At 52.3% G+C, this 23364-nt stretch overlaps 1 protein-coding gene across 1 annotated transcript; it reads left to right on the top strand.

Moving 5' to 3' along the window:
• The first annotated feature begins 14220 nt into the window (after positions 1–14220).
• On the top strand, positions 14221–23004 carry SSUH2 (ssu-2 homolog). Its single transcript, XM_086755773.1, is given in 10 exon segments — positions 14221–14369; positions 15503–15632; positions 16192–16267; positions 16600–16709; positions 17343–17405; positions 17913–17998; positions 19426–19518; positions 20587–20692; positions 21233–21340; positions 22858–23004. Coding segments are annotated over 9 exon segments (909 nt in total). The 5' UTR covers positions 14221–14369; positions 15503–15512.
• The last annotated feature ends 360 nt before the right edge of the window (positions 23005–23364 follow it).

The raw sequence follows: 23364 nt of genomic DNA, 5'->3' as shown, positions 1-23364 counted from the left end.
TGGTGGCAGCTGGGCTACGGGGATGTATTGATGGGCAAGAGACTCCGGGGCTGCGGGATCCACACCTGGACCTGAGCAGCTGCCCAGGCATCACAGAGTGGCTTTGCAGGCTGTATTAGAAAACTGCAGGAGTGCACACTGGCACTATGACCAGCCCTCCTGAGTGCAGTGAGGGGGGTGGAAATGGCTCAAGCAGGTTCCTGGTGGCAATGACAGGGCTGCCCACCTTTGGGGTGATGAGGGATTTGATGAGGAGCTGGCACAGTGCAAGCAATGGATGGTGTGATAGCTTTTGGTGCTCGGGGTGGGCGTGAGCAGGAGGGGAGCGCGCATTCTGCAGGTCCAGCTCCAAGACAGCGGAGATGCCTCTTCATGGGGACATTGACAGAGAACTACAGCACCGGGGTGTGACTGGGATGTGGAGGTGTGTACACCTTGCACCAGACAGGAAGGGAGAGATCGGGGGTGTTGGGGGGCTGTGGCTGAGCCACGCTGAGGATGAGGCAAAAGATGGCCAGAAATGGAGAATATGAGAAAACAAATCAGCAATGGTACAATGGAAGAAAAAGTACAAGAGGGTCTAGCGAGATCCCAGCTCTGTCAGAATCAAAAGGGATGATACTGGTGGGTGTAAATCCCTCATTGGAACTGGTATCCATATGTGGAAGAAAGCGATGCTGCTTTTCTCCTTCCACACACTATTTCTGTGCTCTCTAAAGTCATGCCCAAGGCTCGCTGGTATTTCGTGGAGAAAGTGCTATGCCAGAGTCTGGAAAAATAGATACTTTAATAGCCATGCGATTGAATAAATGTTATTCTTTCCCTTGTTTTTGTAATAAGAGAAAGAATCTGGTGAGAAAACTTTATTACTTTGATAACTGACATCTTCCATCGTTCAAGCCCTACTGCTTAGATACGGAAAGGGGAAAGCTGCACATCCCTGAAGAAAACAAGCAAAGCAGCTGGAGCCTGCGAAGCGGCGCGATGCAGCTGGTGTGGAGCCTGCAGAGGCGAGGTTGAGCATCCGAGGCAGGGCTGCTGTGCCACAGTCTGCCCGCGCTATGGGAAGATGATGCTGGGTCCCTGTTCTGGCGAAGGCATTGGAGGTGGAGAGCTGAGGTGGCCAGGGATGCGTGCTGTCACATCCACGGCTGAACTGCCCTTCCTGCAGAAGTGTCAGCGGGAGCAAACGGCAAGGCCAACCAACCCCGTCCTTTGGTGATAAGAAGTAGCCTGAAGCCTTGCTGTAATTGTTGATTGGGAGCCCTTTCTTGGAAAAAGCCAAAATTATTCATCCTCAGGACACAGTGGTCACAAGCAGAAGGGCAACATTTTCCAATAGCTTTTTCCCAGACAAATATAAATACACATGAATATTTTGTGTGCTCATGTCTGTTTTGCCATGTTCTTGGTTGCAAATGCCCTTCCATCTCCTAAGCAGAGCAACAACAACAACAAAAAAATCCCATTTTGACATTTTCAGCTCTGTTTTTTTTCCAAGGATAGTGTGTGAGAGTTTTGAGGACTGCAGCATGGAGAAAGGCATCACTTCGTCTGTTTGCACGTCTGTTATGAGCTGGTAGAGCACAATGAGCTTGAACGCGCTGGGGAGAGCAGGGTGTTAGGGTGGCCGTGTCCGGTGGTGGCCGTGTCCGGTGGTGGCTGTCCTGCCTGCGGCGAGTTTAGCTGGTGTGGCTGGGTGGCGATGGAGGGGTGTGGCACGCTTGAGCGGCTGAATCAGAGCCTTTTTGCTGTTTTGAGTGAGGTGAGGTGCAGGTACACAACATAGGTGTGAAACTCCACTTCTGAGGCTTTCTTGCTGTACGTTGAAGTTATTTTTCTTTGAGAACAGACACAGCTCCTGTTTTGGACAAGGCAGCGATGTCTGCGCTGCCTGTGGAGGATGAGGGCGGCTGCGGAGCTGCGTTAACCTGCAAGTATGAAGGCAAGGCTGACAACAAATGTTAAACCTCAGGTGGGTCTTACACAGGCAAAAAATCCTTCCTTTTTGTGGAAAATATGCCGTGATGTACGCTGGCAGGAGACGTCCCTTAGGAGACTGGGTGAGGTTTTCTCCAGCCCAGCCGCGGCAGAGCTGGGCCACTCAGACGTGCGATGTGAGTTCGCATCTCCGAGGTTTGCCGTGGCTTGCGGACAGCGTGAGGAGAGCTCCAGGGGCCAGGGCTGCGCGGCGTCGAGGGTGGATCTCCTTCGCTCCACGGGCTTTCACCCTGCTCTCCCGTTCCTGTGGCTATAATGGGGTTGTCTGTTACCCTGCTGCGGTATGGTCGCAGGGTTATCTGTTACCCTGCCGTTAGAGACGGTCGCAAACAACCCCTGCGGCTCTGGGCAGCTGCCGGTTCCTGGTTTGGGAGCCCACATCACACGTTTTGAGCTTGGCTCCAATCTCCAGTTCACAAAGTAGCTGGATTGAACCCTCAGCCATCCGTCTCTTACTGCTACTGCTTTGGAAGCTGTATTTATCATTTGGTAGTCTTTGTGCAATGGTTGTACAATGGAAATGCTGACAGCAGCCCTCTGGGGCTTTGAGCCCAACACCTGCTGGGAGCGGAGCCGAGATCTGCTGCTCTAGGTCTTGGTCTGCTCTCCGGCACGGGCTGCCTCCCAGTCATCATTGGGAAGCAGAGACATGATGGCAAAGTGTCTATCCTAGGAAACCCAAGCGAGGAGGAGGAGAAAGGCGCTAACCTGAGCTGCCGGGATCTGTGGTGTGCTCGCAGCATGAGAATCATGAAGGAAACCCTCAGTCAGACCCTACTGGGTTTCCTTTCCAGACCTAGGTGGCCATGAGTGTGTCTTTGTTCCCTAAGGAATAATAATACTTTTGAATATGCAGCAGACCAAGGAGCTGGCTTTCCTGACAAGCTCTTCTAGCTGGTGGTGGGGTGGAGATGCTCTGAGATGAGCTGTGCCTGGCGGTGAGACCGTGCTCATTAGCGCTTAAAATAGTGTAGGCACAGGTCCGGAGATAGAACAACTTGTGTAGCCTGAGGTGAAGCTTAAAAAGAATTTGAACTGTCAAAAGCAGAAAAGGACATTTGAAAACATAACACTCTGCTTTCCCACTTACTTGTGTAACTGAATCAGCTAACCCATGTGTCATCTACAGCCCAATTCTCCTTTTATAGTAAAAACAAATATTGGAGGGACTCAGGGGCCAAATGCTGCTTTTTTTTTTTGTCACTCTACATTGTTGGCATGACTTCCAGAGCTGCTGAATCTTGACTGGAGGCGGGAGAAGCGATGATAGTTTGCACCTTTTGGAGCTGGCCTGAATCACCACTCCTTTCTAGGGAAGAGCTCAGGTGTCCTCAGCACTGTCGATCCCCAGCCGTCCTCCTCTGACAGATGTGCTCAAACCTTCTCCTGATACCAGCCCTTGAACATCCGAAACATCTTTGTTTTCCACAGGTTTCTGCATGGGGGAAGAGACCCTGCCTGCCCTGTGCCCACATCGCCTGCCTTGTCCTTCCACGCTGGAGTGCTCCAGACACACTTACGTGTGCGGGCCAGCGCATGTGCCGGCACAGCCCAGCTGCTCCACTCCTGTGGGCACACGGAGGGGATGCTGGGCCATGACTGAGCTGGGGTGTCAGCCCTGGCCAAACATCACGGACTTTGGGCCAGGCACCCCAGCGTCGCAGGTTGCGGGGAGGGCACAGCCCTGCGCCTGCCTCCCCTTCCAGGGAAATGGCAGGTCACAGTCAGGGTTTGGGCACAAACAAGGAGAAATACCATCCTCAGAGGGATGGGGGGATATGTAAAGCCCTGGGTGCCTTGCTTTAGAGGTCTGCTGTGGGTGCCTGCGGGTCGGGTGCCTGAGCTGGATTTGCTGCTCTCATGGTCTGAGACAAATCACTGCCAGGGAGAAGTACCTGTGGAAAGGGAAGCTGTTGTGCGCATGGAGATAGAAATACAGCCTATGGCAGAAGCTCCCTGTGACGTGTGGTTGCTCCGTCCTGTGATGGGATCCCTGCTCAGACCACCGTGGCTGCTCTCCATCACTGTCCCGGCAGTAGGGTGCTCTGGGCTGAGCCGTGGGTTGGAGTTGCTGCCCTGGGCTGGTTGAGGTGCGGCGCAGCCCGGGGAGAGCGGGGAACCCGGCAGCTGCCTCGCATGGATGCCTGAGTGTGGGTCACAGACCTCTGTCTGCCTTGAGGACTTTGCTGGGTCTCTGTCCTGGCTTAGTCTCTAGTGAAAAAGCAAATTTGACCCTGAAGTAAGGTGTTTAATTTTTTTTTCCACAGCTGCAACAGAACTCTCTTCTATATTGGGAGTGAGCGTTAGCTTCATTTCTTCAGCATGTGTGAGTGGAGGAAGACGGGGAGACAGGTCCTAAAACTGTCTTCCCATAGCAATACGCCTGCAAAAAGTGTGTGACTCCATCAGCCAAAACGGTCCTGGCCTTGTCCCAGGGCCTGGCTGGCTCCAGTGGGGCTGGATCAGTGGGAACAAAGGCTCTGGGTTTAGGATAGTCACAGTGGATCAAAAGCAGCCCCAGTGGCTGTGGCTGCACTCCAGTAAAGATGACTACAAATTTCACTTTGTAGCTTTGTACTCTGAGTCTTTATGATAAAATTGCACCGTGCGTTAGTTCTTGCCTTGATCTTTCAAAATAGATCATAGGCAGGTTTCCTGCTACTGCTCTGCAAATGGCGCATGGAGAGCGGTGTGGCTGCTGTGCCCGACTCGATGGTTGTCACCAGTAACCCCAGCTCTGGCTTAGATGCAGGTACTGTTCAACTTTTTTTTTTAAAAAAAAAAAAAAAAGAAACAATCTTTTATAATAGAATTAAAGAAACAGATGGAGAGGACAAAGGGAGCCCAGAGTCCTGGCTGTGAAGCCCACTGGGCTCGGTGGGACGCGCCCACCAGTTTTGGCACTGCTCCAGCCCAGCTTTGGGGTGTGCTGTGCTGCCTTGCTGCTGTTTGGAGCACGCGGTGGGTTTGGAGCACGGTTCATTTCCTTGGGACTGCTGCCTAGACGGGGCTACGGCTCTTCCTTCATTAAAAATGTAATTAATGAGCTATGGGAGAATAGTGTATAAATAAACTGATGCTGAGCACAGTGTTAGATCCCTCCCCAAACCAATGGCTCGAGGTTTTCTACTTCATTTAGAAAATAGGTGAAAAAACAGATGTAAGAACTCCTGGCTTTGTTCTGGATGGTTTAAATGCAGTGGTGGTTGGTGTGGGAGCTCTGGAAAAATCTGAGTGTGTGCAGAGTAAGGACTGAGAGTTTAAACTTTCTCTTGTGTACAGCTCTTATGAAATAGTCTTTATTTTTAAAAAGCTTTAGTATAGAATCTTTAAAGTAGGTGAAAGGAATATTTCATAGAGGTGAATGAAGAGTAGATGGGCTCCTAGGAGCTTTGAATAAAAAATAAATGTTGGCAATAGGTATGCCAGCCTTACAAATATTTTATCAAACTGGAATTATTTAACTAGAATTTTTGTTCAGATCAATAAAGTATGGGAGAGCGTAGGAGCTGGACATGGGAGGTTTTGATGCTATTGAAATATTTGACTTTGATTTTGAAATAATTTTCCACTTCCAAGTGCAGTATTCTGTACTTTACCTAGCAAGTAGCACAAAGTGAAAAGGCTAAATATCTGACTGACTTTATTTTTTTTTTTTCCCCCGGAATCTAGAGGACTTGTTCTGGTTCAGAACAAAGCCAAACTTCCAAATCTTTCATCACGCATTTCAAAACAGGCACAAGGACTCCAGGTCCCGACTGATTCCGGAGGTCAGGAGGGCTTCACATCCTTTCTGTCCGTCGCTGTGTCCCCCGAGCTGCGTGGTGAGTGTCACCCTGGCTCTGGGGAGGATGGCTGCGGGGAGACAGCTCCCCGGCTCTCATGGGTGAACCCCGTGAAACTTCTAACCAAGGAGCACTCCCATCTCGGTCTTTGGACGGCGGGCAGATCGATGCTCTTAGCTACTTTCTCCGTGGTTATTTCATGGCATCGATATTGCACTGAAGGGAAACCAATCGCTCCGAAGATCTACAAGCAAAATCCCCTAGATACACTGCTCCGTTCTTTCTAGTCATCCCAGACACATCGGCAAAGGAAAAGGAGCGAGTCTGTCTTCCAGCAGCGCGTGCGGGGCGGCCGATCCCGGACCGACAGCACCATCTAGTGAGACACTGCCCGAAGGCATCCTCCTCCTCCTCCTCCTCTGCCCCGAGAGCATCCTCCTCATCCTCCTCACTGCCCCGGCTCCGGTTTTCCTTGGGGAAAGTTGAATCTGGCGGCTTTGCCTCCCAAAGGAAAGAGCCAGACTTTGCCAGGGGTTGCTCACGCCTGGCGCCGAGAGGTTTTCCTGCAGGCGGGCAGCGGAGCATCCCAACTCCTGCCTGCCTGTGTCAGAAGCAGGGCTGGATGTGTTGGTGTGCAGGCCGTAAGAGGAGCAAGCGACTCTCTGAACTGCAGTAATTTCAGTCTTTAATTTGCACCCTTGCAGGTGCGTCTGCACGCTGGGACCATGGATGTGAGCGCCGAGTCAGAGCTGCTCCGCTGAAGCAGAGGAGAGTTCTCTCTGGCTCCGAGGATGGGCCTTGGAGAGGCCCCACCATCCCAGAGACACCCTGTCTGCAGAGTGGCAGATGTGCCCTTTGGTACCCTGACCCTCCGTGAGCAGCATAAATGCATTTGATGGACCCAAAATCGTAGCAGAGCCCTGTCAGAGCCTGGAGACACCCGCTAATGCACCTTCCTGCACTGGTGTGGGGTTTCCAGCTCTGAGCACCCACACCAGATGCTCGTTTCTCAAGACAACAGCAGCTGTGTCACTGAACAGAAATGGAGAAGAGAGTTGATCCGGTGAGACTCTAAGAGGTAAGAGTTTATCTTTTGGGAAAAGCACCCAGCTGTAAATACCAGGGAAAAGGAGGGCTGTCCCCTTCGCCTGGTCCTGCCCCTTGGCCTGAAATGCCGCAGGAAAGCTGGAGGAGATCTCACCATCCAGAGCGTTAAATGCTGTGTCAGATACTGTGGGTGCTGCTCCCAGTGCTCCTGGGGACCCCTCGTCCCTGCAAACCAGTGGCAACTTAACTGTGCATTGGGAGTGTTTCTAGATGTCCCCTCTGTTAAACCCCGCTCTCGCACAGGCGTTGCTGTAGCTCCGGGTCCCCATCCTGGTGTGGAGCCCTCTGCACCCCCCAGGAGCTGGTGGATGCCAGAGCACACGTCCATTTCAAACCCACTGCACTGTTATATTCAGCTCTGTGTTTTTGGATAAGTGTCTGCTCCATGTACCTATTTTGACGGAGTTATTTTTGCTCATTAGAATAACCATTTTTTGGTGTACTGTTATATTTAATGATAAGATAACTTTGGTTCTGGCAGGAAGCATTGTTTTTCTGCTTGGACTAATGATTGTATTTTTAATAGCTTCAGATAAAGGATTAGCACTTGGTTTTGGCACAGAACGGCTTTTACTGCTTGAAATAGCCTGGAGTGTGCGTTCTGAGAGGGCGAGTTGCCATTAAAAATGATTTGTCCCCACCCAGAAGAACAAAGCCCTACTATTTTTACTCCTGGGATAAAACAAACAGATCAGAAAAGCCAGCCCTAACTGGGGTTTGGGTGAGAACAGCCGGCCTGGAGAGAACGCCTGGCCAGCTCCTGCTGTCCCCGTTTGGAGCTGGATCACCAGAGGCTTAGCCCTCGCTACTGGGTTGCGATGAGCTGGGTTTGAAGGTGATCACAAAAGCAATGGCCAGGGGTGTTCTGTGCTTCTCCTGGAGAGTGACTGCCCTGCTCCGTCTGCCTGCTTCCAGGGCTGTCCCTGCTGCTCCGGAGCCGGTCGTGTCCCATGCGGCTCCTGCGGAGGATGCGGCAGGGTATGCTGGTGGGGGGTCCTCGTGGGTTTGCTGCCGGTATCGTCTCCACTGTGAGAGAACAAAACACAGGTATTTTAAAAATACTTTGAGAAGTGGGTGACACCAGCTAACCTCCCTTGTCATCCTCTTTCTTTTTTTGAGCTGTGACAGGAGCAGAGAACTCTGTGTGAAGAGAATAAGGCAGCGTCTCTTGCCTTTGCAATCGTTCTCCCGGGTGGAGGGAATAGATAAGACAGGGAATTTAGCGTGGGATGGTGAAATGCTTCCTCTGCTTTCTGAGAGGAGGGAGTGACTGCACATCTGAGAGGTTTCTCAGAACAAAGAGGAAAGTGTGAGGGAAGAGACGTAAATCACTGTACTGCAGTTTAAGGACTGAAGATCATGGGGCTGACTCAAACTCTGTAAATCTCTGGGCAATTTTCTCAGCTGGAGTTAAACCAGGCCCCATCTTCTCTGAGGAAAAACAGGACCAAACTTACACCGAATTGGGTCAAAACTACAAACACCCTAAATTGAAAACCTGGCCATTCCACATGGCTACTCGAGGAAACAACGTTAGGAAACATCACAAAATGCGGTTGGCTTCCCCAGGGGTTTTGGACAGACTGCTGTGCTGGTGTTGCCGAGATGGGAAGATAAGGAGCCACATCAGTAGAGAGGCTTTAGTGCTGACGGCTGGAACAGAGAGCGTCGGGACGTGCCTGAAGGCCCGCCACGTGAGCATCCTGCCGAGCTGCTGACAAGGACTAACATGAACCAGTTTCCCACTAAAAGTGCTTCTCTTATATCTGTAAATATTATTTTAGTTAATTGTCCATCTGTAGCCAGCTCAGATTTTAGTTTTTTGGTGTAAACAAGCATCCAGAAAGGTCATCTCAGGGTTTTTTTTTCATGGTGGATTTGGATGAACTGTTTTTCAGCTGTTTGGAGGGGAAGGTGTCAGTGTGAGTGAGAAGGTGATGTCTGGTAGCAGGGGATGGCTTGTCTCTGGGGCAAACGGGCTGGGGTGATGGTCACAGCACCTTGTCCCAGGTGGAGAGCTGCCTGAGTAACCAGCCCATGGGATCAGTCACGCTGAAATGCTCGGGCGCGTTGGTTTTTGATGAAGTGATGCCCAAACAGGTGCTGTGATATGATGGGTAGTCAGTCACCCTCGTGACAGGATGAGCTTGGTCCCAGCTGTCCCAGCCCATCCAAATACATGGGCAGCAGCATGTGCAGGCGAGATCTGATTCTCTGGGCCAGATCATGCGGAAGACATCGTCCTTGCTGATGACGAGGGCTAGCGGGGTGCTCGGCAAGTCCTGGGAGCTGAGCTGCTCCTGCTCTGTGTCACAGTCCCTGCCGGGTGCCTGTGTTGCTGAACCCCAGCACCTGAGCACCAAAACGGTGTGCTTTCAGCAATTAAGTGCTTGACTGGATGTGGGAGACTTATTGTGAGGGTCAGACAGGGACGTGAATTTCACAGAGGGGCAGAGGGCTTGCGGGGGAGCTCCTGATCGGCTGCACCGAAGTCCCGAGAGCGACGCGTGTGTGCTCCCTGCGCGGGATGAGCAGCAGCGCCCGCTGCATTCTGCTTGTCGGTGTGTGAAAGATGCGGAGCTCAGTGATGTCGGTCAGCTCAGGGAAGGTGACAACAATGTCCGTACCAGAGTCAGTTCTGCATGCTTCCTTGCTAAGGGGAATTAGTTGTCCTTTGTCCTGAGACCCTGTGAGAGCTGTGCAGAGGGGCTCTGCTGTGGGTAACGGATGGGACAGGTATGGGGCTGGGGAACGGGAACACGTGTGCCTCCCCTCACCTACCCGGAGCCCTGTTGAGCCGAATGAGAAATTTCCATTGTGGTTCACACTCCTGAAGGTGACTATGTTGGAGGCTGTCCTTGCGTGGACTGTCTGAATGTAATTAATACCAGCTTGCGCTTGTATTCAAGTGGATAGCAGCCATATGACTGCAAGGACAGCGATGGGAGGTAGATTGTGGTCCTGGTAAGTAAGGACAGCTCTTAAAAACAGGCTTTTTTTCATAATTTGTGATTGTCAGCTAATTGGCCAAAGCCTCTCATTAGCTGGTTTTTGAGGCTGTAGTCACCGGATTACAATCTGAACAGCGTTGTGCCGCTCCCTCTCTGTGCTCACGGGCTGATGGTGGGCTTGGGGAGAGCGAGCAGAGAAAGCACAAACGTGAGCTCCCCAGGAGGAAGGTGGGAAAGCTGGGAATGGCTCGGTGGCCAGGCAGTCCTTAGCTCCTCGCATGGCTCCTGCATTCCCTGGAGACTTGGCTTTGGTGATGTGTGGGGCTCGCACACGGCCTGGGGAAAGAAAGGTGCTGAATGTCTTCTCTAGCACCTGCAGGTATTTAATAATGGTACTAGATACTGAAAGAGGCTAGCATCAAGAATTCTGGATAGCTGGAATATCCATGGGATGCCCCAGAGGAACCTGGCTGCGCAGGCAGCTCCCTCCCTGCTGAGGGAACGGTGCCTCGAGCCCCAGCGTGAATGGACCCTGTGCCTCAAACCACCAGACTTCAAACACCGCGAAGGGCTCTGAAAGGTCTTACGGTCCCTTACACCCCTCTAGCTGTAATGTGGTGGTTTCCATGATTTCTGGCCGTCATCCTCTCCGGTGGGGCATCCCTGTGGGCAGCCAGCACGGTGCGCGTGGGCTGCCTGGTGCTTCCCCTCCTACTGAGCCGCTGCTTCGTCCCACTTTGACATCAGTTCACGAGCTCCCACCATCTGCATTGTTTGGCAGAGGGGAGTGGCTCACAGGGGCTGGGTTTCATTGCTGTGAGCACAGAATTTGCAGAAAACAATGTATTCCAGAGGAGAGTGCTGGGACAGGATCATCTCTGCTCTCGGCCTCGGAGAATGGAACAAGAAACGAAGGCAAACGGTAAGTAAAACGGAAAGAAACACATTGCATGCCATGCTGACGAATTTCTCTACTATTTTTATGCAGCTGTACTCCTTGATTAAGATATCCATAAACTGTGTTTTTCAAGTAATAAGTTAAAAATAACTGCTTCCAGAACCAGACTCTCCCCCACCAAATGCCAGCCCGTGCACTCCTCCAGCCGGTGTTTGTGGAAGGAGCGGAGAGGGTCGGCACATCGCTGTGCCCGGTCTGAGAGCTGGAGGTGCTGCGGCACCCTTGGGCACGATGCAAAGCCCACCAGTGCCAGTGGAATGGGGACCTCGTCCTTAGAGGTGTGAACTTGGTCCCTGCTCCTGGGGTGCTGCCCAGTTTGTCTTTAAGGTGGGATTCTTGAAGTCCGCTGTGAGCCACCTGACATGGGTTAGAGATTAAACTGGGGTTTGTTATCTTTTAACAAAAGACTACTTAATCAAAATATCTGTCACGATGGAGCTTTGATCTGATGCCCTTGATTCTATCTTTTTTATTAGATGCTAATATGGTGCCTGAAGAAACTCTAATTATGCAGGGCTCCAGAGAAATATTGCCTTCGCTGATGTTACTGAGAAGTAATTGAGTTCTGAGGTTCCTTAATTTATGAATGAGAAGCTTTGATTAGCTTACGAAGAAGTAATGATGCTACAGGAAGTTCATGTTTAATCAGAAAAAAAAAAAATCTGTGGTCGTGGAGGGCTGACACCCAGCTCGGGCAGCCGGAGAGCGAAGCGGTGGGGAGTGACGGGTGGGAACAAGAACTGCATGTTAGCTGCTGGGGCTTGCCGGAGACTGAGACTCTCCCTAACTCCAGTGCTAAACGTGCTGAAAATGGGGGGCTTCCCGCTGACACCTGTGGGCTCTCGCTCGGCTCCTGCCTGCCAGCTGCAGTATTCGCCGGCCCCACGGGCTGCCTGGTGCGGGGGAAGCAGCCGTGCGGGTCTTTACTCAGCTTCAGGAAGGGCAGGAGCAGGGCACTGCGCAGAATTGCCTGGAGGGGCTTGCTCGTGCAGCCGTCCAGCATTGCCCCGTTTGCTTACAGAAACACCAGACCTCTTACAACCTGATGTTCGAGCAAAGGTGAAATCCCGTTTTGGTGCTGGCCCGGATGAGACCGGCGAGAAGCAGGGAGCCACGCGGGCGGTGGGCTCGGCGCCCAGGACCTTGCAGCATGCCGCGCTCTCGGGGATGCCGTGACGCGGGCCGTGCGCGGGTCTGACAAAGAGAGCTTCGAGTCCGAGGCTGGAGCTCGCGCTGCTGCGTGCCATGGGAATTTTACCACCTCTTTTGGTGTGCGTGGAGCTGGACCCTGGTGACACAGAACAAAACCTGAAGTGTCAGACGGGTAACAGTGTAAGCTCCAAACTTCCCGGCTTTGGTCTATCTCAGACTTATTGTTGTTTTAAAATAGAGCTGTGTGTTCATGTTTATAGACTATTGTGATTTCCAACAACATTGCCGTAGCAACAGCTGTGCAGTTGATTTATTTACTCCAAATTTGGGATATTTTAAACCTGGCCACTTAAACCATTTCAATTGGACTGGAATTCAGTACTCATACTCTTATCTCCATCCTTTGCTGTAAACAGATTTTTGTTTAACATTTGCACATTAAAAATAGGCATTCAGGTTCTCTTGGTAACATTTACAGAAATCCATTATATTCTGGAATGAAAATAAAGGATTTGTTGTGATACAGCAGTTAAAATAAGAACCTGGGAGTTCATGGTCCTGGAGTATTTCTCTGCAGCACGCTGAGGGGAGGCACCCGTCCTCCCTCTGCCCATCTCCCCCGACGCGTGCTGAGCAGGGCTGTGTGACTCCTGGTGACCTGAGAAAAGGGGAGCCCTTGCTAAAGGTGTGCAAAGCCCTGTCAGTCGTTAAAGGTTTGTAAAAGTTCTGCTTTCTGAATGAGGACACCCACAACATTTTCAATCACAGTTGTGCGTCCTTTCCTTATGAGCAGGCAATTGCTTACAGGGGTACCAAAACACCAAAACCAACAACCAGCGATGCAGCACCAAAAGAGAGGGAGGGATTGCACCCTTCCCATCCCGGTATGTGGAAGGTGAAGCTGGAGCTCTATCATGACTGAAGCCCAGGTAGATTCGCATTGTCTGCGAATTAATTGGCCAGTGAATCCAAAATTGTTAGAGATACTTTACCCACCACTTGAGGAAGATGTTTCTGGTAGATCTAGACATGGCAGAGATAATCACACTGAAGGCATTTTGCTGATTTATTTTTCATGAGGATGTTCTCTGTGTATTGCTCACCACGACTTGGGAACCTGTACTCCTTCAGCTCAAGGACAGCCTTGTCTTCTCCTGAATGAGGGATGTGACATTTCAAATGAAGCATGCAGTTTCTTATTTTCATAGGAAGAAATAACAGAGAGATTAATTTAGCTTCCCGGAAGAAAGGACCATGCCCTCAGAAGAAAAGTCTAGTAAATCAAGTTGATGGATGACTACCCGGTCTCTCCGTGCCGGTCGGAGCGTGTGTGGCTGCCAGGCTGGCGTTTCCTGGCTCCTCCGTGTGCTCCTTTCTTGCACAGATGGAATTTTCATAATCAGCTGCTGCAATACAAAATGTCATGGGATAAAAGGCTTAACAAAGAGTTGTTTCTGTGCTGGGCGTCGGGAGGACCAGGAGCTATCAGTGGTTATTTTTGGAGTGGTACCTAAGGAAACAACCAACCAATGTCCCATGAGCAGAATTAAAATAAGTCAGAAACTGCTGGAAAAAGGCAGTTTAAAGAGCAGAGTCGCTGCTGGTCGAATGAAGGGCTGATGTTTCGAAGGCAGGCAAGAGGTGCTGACCTCTGCCTCTGTGTTCATGCCCCGTTAAAGACACAAATGTGTGCAATTTTAGCTCTTCAGTGACAACTTCTCAGGACATCTCTGGGGTTTTGGGAAGGTCTTGGCCCCTTTCTCCTGCCATGTGTGTGCCCCAGCCTGGCCCGGGTGTCTGTCCCGCCTGGGGCGTAGGTCCTGTGAGCCCAAATCCCCCAGGCGAGCTCCCCAACCTCCAGCCTTATAATGGGCCCAGGGAGGGAGGTGAGGGCTGCAGGCCTCTGTCACCCACACAGGGTGTCAGTATTGTTCCACCTCAGCACAACATAGAGCTCCTGGAAAGCCAGACGTGGGAAAGGACTGCAAATCCTCCATCTCCAGGAGGGCCTGGACATCTCTTTGGACTCTACGTGCAGTGTCCAGCCCCGAGGGTCCCTCACTGGTGTCTCCATGGGCCATAGGTGACGCGGAGCCGGGATGTCCCCTGCTGCCGTCTGCACCCCTGGCCCCCTGGGAACCTGTCCCAGTGCTTTGCTGGAATGCTGCTGGGATGAGCAACGTCTGGCCGGGGTGTGTGGGGTGTTTGGTGCAAAGCAAACCGCTCATCCAGGAGTGGCTCTGGCTGCCATGGCTGAACCCTCCTGCAGCAGTGAGCGGGATCTGCATTGGGTTCAAATGGCGCTTGACTTCCTCAGCTGCCCTTTCCCGCAGGAGCAGAGCCCCTGCCTCCACCTTCGGAGCCGGTGCGTGGACCTGGGGAGAAGAGGAGCAGGCCCTGCTTCGTGTGGCATAGGTGAGCAGCTTTGGGGCTTTTTCTCTGGAAAGTGGCTCAGCGCAGCCCAGGGCGAGAGGTGAGCCCTGGGACTGGCCCCCGGCGCTGGCCGGGGCCCCAAGGATGGCAAAAAGGCTGCTCCTGCCGCGGGCATCGGCAATCCATGGAGTGCCCAGGGCTGGCCTCGCAGCAGACATGGGCCCCCATGGCACCGACAGCGCTGGCATCGTCCTTGCACCATCTCCTGCCAGCGTCGCCGGCCCCCAGGTTGGTACCAGGAGCTGCCATCCCTGCACCAGGCGTCCCGCAGTGCTGTCCCCACACTGGGCATGCCGCAGTGCTGTCCCAATGCGCTCGGCATCCCGCAGCGCCGTCCCCATGCCGTCCCGCAGTGCTCTCCCGCTGTGCTGGGCAGCAAAGCTGCGGAGAGGGTGGATGGGTGTTTTATGGACCCATCTTTCTTACAAAGATGACTGATGAGGATTTTTGAGGAACCATGTCTGAGAAACACCTTTTAGGCTTATTTATTTTCTGTTTCTCATCATTTTTGTCCAGCCCCGTTGGCAGGGGAGGTAGAAGTGCCCCGCACTGCCCATCACACCTCCGGGAATCTGCGCCCCAAGCCGTGCTCGGAGCTGCTGCGGGGTGCCCGGGGGACACGGGATGTGCTTCATGCACGTGTTCATCTTGCTGCTGTTGTTTCTATTAACTGAAAAGAGAAAACAGCTCAGAGTCACAGGCGTCCTTGGGTCTGAAAAAATAAAAAGTGCCACTTATATTCCCGGGAGCTGAGAGGGAAGCTGTCGATCTGCAGCTTGCACAGACACAACGATGTTTCAGACTGGGTCTCCATTAACCAGCCTGCTGAAGGCGAGGGTTAAATACACACAGTTATTTTAGACCACTCCTTCAATACTGACCTTACTGATATTGCATGAAGATTGTTTTTTTTTTTTTTTTTTTAGAATGCAAATCTTTTTATTTTGTAATAAGAAAGATGCCAGCTGTGGTTGCATAGAAGAGGTGGGTGCTCCCCAATGGGCTCTACCTGATTTTTTTTTTTTTTGTGGCAGGTTACACACACTGAATGTTTCCAGATAGTCCTTTAGGAGAAGGTAAGACTATAAACCTGCTATGTTCTCCTTGCCTCCCAGCCTGCCCCCGATGACAGAGGCAGCGGCCAGGCGAGCCCTCCTGCGCTTTGTGGCCTCCCGCTGCTGCTACAGGTGCAGAGCCGCGGACGAGCTGGCCATCCGGTGGCTGCGGCAGCTGGGGACGTACCGGGTGAGTACCTCTGGACTGGGCGGTGGACACCTCTCCTCAGCGGCTGGGATGACTTCCAATCACATAGTCACATCAGACCATGAAAAACCATCCGTTCATTAAATTGAATGACTTTTATCCTGCTTTAAAAGCAGGCATGCAAGCCTTTTCCCCGGAAAGTCTACCTAGGAGCTGACTATAGGCTTTTATGTCTGGAAGGTTCATCCTCCTCTGCAGCAAAGCACCAGCTCAGCAAAGCCCCTGGGAGCCTTCTCTGACAGCCTAGCTTTGGCCAAAGAGCCCATTTCTTACCTAAACCGCTGCCCTGCAGCTTAGTATCTGGGGCTTGGGCAAGCACATAGTGACCTGTAACGCCTCATCCCCCCAGCTGTGAATTTATCCTGGAGGGGTTTAACCTCACAGAAAAGATGTGGGCGTTGATCCGCTATGGCCGTTTCTGAGAGTTACTGCAGAGAATACATTGCTGTAGAGAGTCACTGCAGGTCGCGTGCTGGCTGCAGTTGGTAGCTGGCTCTTCCGCTGGTGCAGGTTTGGGGAGTCACTGCCTTTTCTCTTCTAGTACCGACTGGAGACGTTCAGCGAGTCGAGGTTGAGCGAGTGGGCGTTCGAGCCCTTCACCAGTAAGTGACTGCACCGTATCCCACCGGAAAGGCTCTCATGGGACCTGCCCCAGGTGTTGGAGCTGGGGTTTTTGGGTGACAGCTGATCCCAGGTGCCCACACTGCCCCGAAGGGTCTGCTGGGAGGGCTGGGGGCAGACGGGGGCTGCGCCGTGGTGGCAGGAGGATGCTCAGCACCTCGGGGTGGCACAGACCACGGGGGGTTGGTTCCTGGTGTGACCCCCATGTGGGGATGGGGAGTGATGTTGGCTGGTCCTCAGCAGCACCAGGAGCCGGCCAGCATCCGAGCACCACCTCCAGCAAGGAGGGTAAGACACCATCTTCTCCTGCAGAGCCCGGAGCAGCCAGACCCCCCCCGGGACGCCACCATGGACGCCTGGGATGTGGAGGTTGGGACCCCCCGGCTCTTCCAGGGCCATACGGGGTGCTGCCGGGTGCCCTGCTCGGCGCTGGTCAGGGTGAGTCCTCACTCACTGCCAGCTGCTCACTGGAGCCCCTTCCCCGCCGGTGGGCTCATTGGGGCTTAGGGGGCAGCCCCCAGTGTCCCCTCCCTGGGACCGTCAGCTCCTCGGAAAGGTGACGGGCACCTCACCATGGTTCTCCTTTTCTTGGGTTTTTCCTCACTAAATGCCAGGGAAAACAGTCAGAGATCCCTTCCTCCTGGTGCTTTCTTCCTTTGGAAGTTTGAGGGCAGATTTTGCTGCAGCCTTTTCGAGCAGCAGCGCTGGCTGATCTTTCCTCTTTGTTAATTTTTTTTTTTCAACATTAGCAGGACATTTGTTTGTGTGACAGTTCCCATTTAGCTTTTGACAAGCTCTATAGCTGGTCAATTTATTTTACTTTTTAAGTGATATGATGAACAAAGAAAAAAAAATTACTTTCTTTTGCCAGCACTACGTAGACATTTGCCTTTGTTAAATAATTATTATTTATGACTTCTCTAATGGTCGTACAGCACAGTTTTATGGTATTGGATTCTGTCCCGTCGGGACCAGAGTTTTACCACTGGATTTAGATGCAAGGAGGAGTGTGTGTGCATAATATGAGATATCGAAGGGCAGCTCTGTGCATGAATAACCCTCTGGTTTCAGGACTGTCACAGGTGCCACGGCCGCGGCCGGTCCAAGTGCAGGGTGTGCCACGGGGCAGGCCGGGTAAGGAGCCGGGAAACCTTCCACGGGGCAGCCTGCACTTCCTTCGGGGTTGGGGCTCCTCTGCAAAGCTGCAACATCTGCTGTCCTATCACCATACTTACTGCGCGGCTGGAAATCTGGGGGACAGCCAGGTGTTGCGTTGTTATTGCACTACGCTTGCCACTTCATTAAAGTGAATCTAATCAAATATGAATACTTACATAAAAGTGTGCTTCTAATGACAGGAATAAATAACAGTGGAAAAACATTTGTGTAAGAAAAAAGGCATTTCAGCCTCAGCCGTGTGTCCAGCTTGCCTCACTGGTGAGTCTGGCTGGGACACCGAGTTGACCCAGACTCACAGTGTAGAGCTGTTCTGTACACTTCATTTGCGGTGTACGTACCTGGCATGTGCCTTTCTCTGCAAGCCTGGGTTAGCAATGTTCTGACAGCGTGCGTAAAAGCTTTTGATTTATAAACATGATGTTATTTCGGCAGCCACCACCTCCTTTAATTCTTTGTTTCCAGACGAGGTGCGTAACGTGCAAGGGGTCCCGACGGCGGCTAAAGCAGCAAAAGCGATGCCAGCTCTGTTCAGGTACAGGCCGCAGAAGGTACGCTGGGCTCCCCCGCGCCCCGGTTAGCGCGGCTCTGCTCCGGCCGCGTCGCTCCCCTTCGTCCGTGCTTGCTCATGCAATGAGCTAGTGGAAACCAGTCACCCCAGTCCCACTGGCTTGGTGGAGGTCAGCAGCTGAGGGTCTGCCGGTAGGAAGAAGGTACTGGAAGGGGATGTAGGGAAAGTCTTCCCCTTTTGGTAAGGAAAAAGAAGCCGTTAATCCAGAACGTCCCAGCCAAAATGGCTCCACTTGCCTGCTGCTGGCAGAGGCCACGGTGCAGAGCTGGGCCATGCTCTACCTGCCTGTGTGCTTGGTTTTGTTTTCTACCATGAGGATCACCTAGCAGATAAAGCAGTACAGCAGCAGCTTTATTCTCTGGGAAAAAATTGGTTAGAAATAGCCTTTTCCCCATCTGACATTTAAACAAACTTTCATTTTAACATCTATTACTCGTTCCATGTGGCCCACCCTCAGCATTCAGAAACCAGGCTGGTGTCCCAAACTCATGGATGATAAGCTCTTAAGCTTTTGGTAAATAACAGTTTTTTGGCTCTCCTTTCTTCCATATTTTTTTTTTCCTTTCTGTTACAAGACTGTTGCACCTCCCAGCATCTCTGGGAAACTGGAGAAAGCTTTGGGTTTCCCATTCAAGCTGAGTTTTGCAGACGTTCAGGAGCTACGGCAGAAAAGTGGCTTTGAGTCTCTCCAGGCCCTGGCTGTCCCTCCCTCTCCAGACCGGTTCCTGCAGTGCGCTCGGGCTTTGACAGCTTTCACAGCCGGCACAGCCTGCAGAATGATTACCACCCTCTGGTTTTCCCAAACATGAAACTTAACAGGCTTAAAAACTATCTTTAAGTGACAAAGGAAGAAGGCACTGTTCTAAAACCGCTTTGTTTATGCGGCTCCATTAAGTTTAAAATAACAGAGATGGTATCGTGCATAACTGTGGCAGTTTAGAGCATGAATCCGCTGGGGCTAATGGTGGCTTGGAGAGCCCTAATGAATCAGTTGGTAACGGCTGCTAATCTGCGTGGCACGGATGCAATCGAAAAGCTCCACGCATAAACACATGCCTCCTGCATCTGGTGGGAGCAGTGTCCTCAACGCCACACTCGCCTTCCTACCCTTGTGTGGGGAAACCGTGATTATCCCTAATTAGATGTGCCAAGACATTCTTTGACTAATTCCACGCTTACAAATAGATTTGGGGCTGGTGTTTAGTCATTTGTTTTCCCCAGCAAAGATGCTATATCCCCGAGTCACCAACCGGGGAAGGCGGAGTGCGCTATCAGCGCGTGGGCTATCGCGCTCCTGCCCCGCTGACCCGGCTGAGCTGTACAGTCTGGAATAAATCAGATCTGCAGGCCTCTGAAAGCCAGCAGCATTTAAAATCCCCTTTAAAATCCTTTTTGTTGCATCCAAAGGTGCGGTACCTGTTCTGGCCGGGACAGCAAGACCTGTGCGACCTGTCAGGGGGAGAAGAAGCTCCGACATTTCCAGCAGCTGGTGATCACCTGGTGAGCAGCTCGGGCAGAAGCCCAGAGCTGTCACTTTTATTCCTTGTTTTACTGCAAGTCGTGGGAGCTCGGCTGGGATTCCTAAGGGGAAACTGAGAGGGTATTTATTACCTTGGACAGACAGAAACGGGGGCTTGGAGGGGCAGCTTCAGTCCTTAATGACGGTGGTGTCCATGGGATGTAGTGGGAGCTGAAGTGGGATCGTGGAGGCAGGGGATTGTCCAAGGTCACACGAAAAGTCAGGAATGGAGACAGAGCGGCTGAGCCTCTGCCTGGTATGAGCTTGCACAGCCCGGATCCAAAGCCCCCGGCAGCCGGGGGTGACGTGGGGTGGTGGCCGAGCTCCTTTTGCTGGGGTTTTAGTGACAGCCTGAGGCTGCTGGCCGTGGCGCTGCTCTGGCACTTCCCATTTGGGAACTCTGGTGCCAGAGATAGATGGGGCTGGAAGCGATCTTAGCTTGTCAGGTTCAGCCAAAAGCCACTGCCTGCCCTGCTGGGTGCTTCCTGGGCACTTTCCCATTTTTGCACAAAATGCCTTCGATCACCCTGTGTGAAGACCTTCATTTTTCAAAACACCACCTCCATCTGTCCTGAGAGAATGGAAATTCCCCAGCCGTGCCCGTCATACTGGTGGGACTCCTGGGGAACGCGAGGCATGAGACCTTCAGCCCCTTCAAAGGCCACCATCAGCCACGGACGATGTCTGTGTCGGAGTGACGGAGCAAAACGGTTCACTACTGTAGGAGCCGTGGCTTTGGAAAGGGAATACGAGACCTCTCCTGCTGCAGGGAGTCAATTGTGTAAGCGGCTCTGGAAGCCGTAAGGCAAGGTGATCACTATGAAGGTCTGATTTCAGGATTATTTATGCAAGAGTCATCCACAGTTGTTCCATATGCAAGGTTATTAAGAAACTAATGTGGGAGTGCACAAAGGTTAGGCAGGCATGACTATTGTTCTCGGAAATCAGGGACATTCAGGCATCGCTCAGGCATTTGGGAAGAGCCTGGAGACAGCTCAGTGCCCCACAGTCAGCCCCGGATTGTTCCGTTGTTTCCCTCTCTCTTACAGGAAGAACAATGTCTTTGAATTTGTTTCTGAGCATCATCTGAACTTCCCGGGAGAGCTGCTCAGCAAAGTCAGCGGAGAGAATATATTTAAAGATGAAAATGTGGTGGTGAGTGTGGCTCGTGGGGCCGGAGGGGATTCCTCCCTGAGCGGCTGGAACGAGGAGGGGTGTGAAATGGCTTCTTGCTGCACGTCTCTGCTGCGGTGGCCGGCGGCTGCTCTGGGCACAGCGATAACCCGTGCCCCCTCCTGCAGCGGAGCTGCCGAGTCCCTGTTCACGGGACACACCTTTTCCCATCTCCACCAACAGCAGGAGACATCCAGCAGCACGTCCATCCTTTGGGCTTTTTGCCTTGCCCCTTGCTCCTTCTCCACTGCCTGCACAGCGTCAGTACTGTCAGCTGCAGAATCTGCAGGGTGAGGGCACGGGAGGGCGGCTCGTGCCCCTTGATGGCATCGCCATGGACCAGCAAGCCCAGTGGCTGCGCGCTGCCGGGAGCCGATCCCACTTGTGCGGGATGGACGTGCCTTTGGGGCTTGGAGCTCAGCATTTATCCTGTGTATTTCCATTGTATGCCCATGCCTTGCATGGACCAGTAAGAGGTGAAAGGAGTACGTTTATGCCAGACAAATAGGTTATTTCTTGCAGGTGTACCCCATTGTCGACTTTCCAGATCCCAAGATCTCCCTGGCCTCGCAGCGAGCCGTTGCGGAGCACAGCGCAGCGTGTGCTACCTCCTCCCGCATCCTCCGGCAGGTGAGGGGGAGCCCGGGGAGAGCCGCCTGCACGTCCCCCAGCCCGCAGCTCAGCTAGGGGGGTCAATTAGTGAGCTTGGTTAGACACCAAGGTGTTGAGAAGAGTAGCAGAGTTCATTTTTTCTTTAGAGGTAATCTTTAGCAAATGAAAAAGAAATTCTAATCATCAAAGAAATCTTAATTATCAAGCGAAATACCAAGGAAATAATTTTTCAGAAATTCATTGAAAGATGTAGGCGACCGTGGTTGTTATCGTTCCTTTTACCTTTTCAAAGCCCTGGCAAGCGTTATTTATTACCACTATTTTTATCATCAAAGCTCATTTTGAATAAACATAAGGATTCCACTCCATCTGACTCTCGCTAGAGTGTCGTAATCTCTGCTGCTGCTGTTACAAATGTGATTGCGAATGCGAAAGTTCAGCTAGAACATACTGTCTTTTCACCGACAGGAAGAAGGTTTCACATTAGAAATGCAAGTAAACTGAAAGACCAAAATAAACTTAAAGGGAGTTGGTTTGATTTTCCGTATGGTCTGTCAAAACCGGCTCCTTGGCAAATTCCTGCCTTCCAACTTAACTCCAGCCTGTAATTCCGCTGCTCAGCATCAAAGGCAGTTTGTTCACCAGCCTGCTGCACGCCAGCCAAAGCATCCTCTAACTGTAAGGGAAAGCAGGTGCTGGAAAACTCCTGCCCTGCCAAATCCCTGCCACCGCGTGGTATTTATGCTGATCCGGCTGCCTTCCGCCGGCGCTTTCCCCACCGTTGAATTTTTCATCCCCTCCGCTTGTCGTTGGCTGAAGTTCTTCTGCTCAATATCAGCATCTTTTGCAGAATCCTGGTGGGGGGAAATCTCCTCTTCTTTGCTTGGCTGATGCTATTCTAGTTTCTTACGACGTTGGCCATGTGTTGGAGGTAAATACCAGGAGCACAGAAAGCCTCGGGGGCTAGACGGGCTGGAGCACGGCAGGCTTTGCTGGGCTCACTGAGCTTTATTTAAAATGGAGACTTTGCGGGTGTAATTGCCACAGGAGGTGAGAGCCGGGGTGGGTGTTGCTCTGTGCGGGGTTGCTGCTGCTCGGCGGCCTGCAGGGCTTCACGTCCGGACTCCGGAGATGCGGAGAGGAGAGCGGGCCAGGAGAGCGAACCGCACTCACACGCAGATCTCGACCACGTGTGAGACGGAGGCACATGCTGACACACCGACAGTGGCTTAAAGGAGTTAAGGAACTAGCTTAAATGGCTGTAAATGCAGTAAAAACGGTCTAGAACACAAGGGCCAGAACACGCTCGCTCCATGCTAGCTGCAGCCAGGGGAATTTTTGATTCCGTAGCCATGGGCTGCTGGGTCTCCATCTGATTTTCTTTTCCCCTTCACAAAGCAGCAGCTCTTGGACCGGTGAGGCTTGTTGCCAAAAGCTTGGGGCTTTGTTCCTCTCTCCACGTGTTGGTCTGCAGCGAGGTACAGCGTCTGCTCCAAAGTGCTGATCCAACTTGAGCTTTTCCTTTCCTGCCGCAGCGTCAAACCATCGAGCTCATCCCCATCATGGAAGTTCACTACCAGTATTCGGGGAAGCCTTACTGCTACTACATCTACGGGCTGGAGAACAAGGTGTACGCGCTGGACTACCCCAAGCCGTGCTGCTGTGCCTGCACCATCCTCTGAGGGCGGGTGCTGGGAGAAGAGCACCCTTACGGCAGCCGTCACCCAGCCAAACACAAAAAATATTGTTCAAGAATAAAAGGCTCTGGCGGTACGTGCTGTGCGTGATGCCCTCGGCAGCTGCAGGGATGGGGAGAGCAGGAGGCTGGGGGGAGGACGTGGGGTCACCTCTGCGCCCCTGGGCTGGGGAGGATGAGCTCTGCCCCCGGGTCAGCACCCGCTCCCGGGCCGCATCCGGACAAGGGGCATCGGCTCCAGTGTCTGTGGGAAGGCAGTTCTGCCTCCTCCTCCTCCTCTTCTTCTTCTTTTATCACCAATCTTGCAATGTTTATCTCAGAAAAGCTCGCAGGAGCACCTGGGCTC

Source organism: Chlamydotis macqueenii, chromosome 10 (assembly GCF_036417535.1).
Source record: "Chlamydotis macqueenii isolate bChlMac1 chromosome 10, bChlMac1.mat, whole genome shotgun sequence".
Lineage (NCBI taxonomy): Eukaryota > Metazoa > Chordata > Aves > Otidiformes > Otididae > Chlamydotis > Chlamydotis macqueenii.
This window is presented reverse-complemented; position numbering and strand designations above follow the sequence as displayed.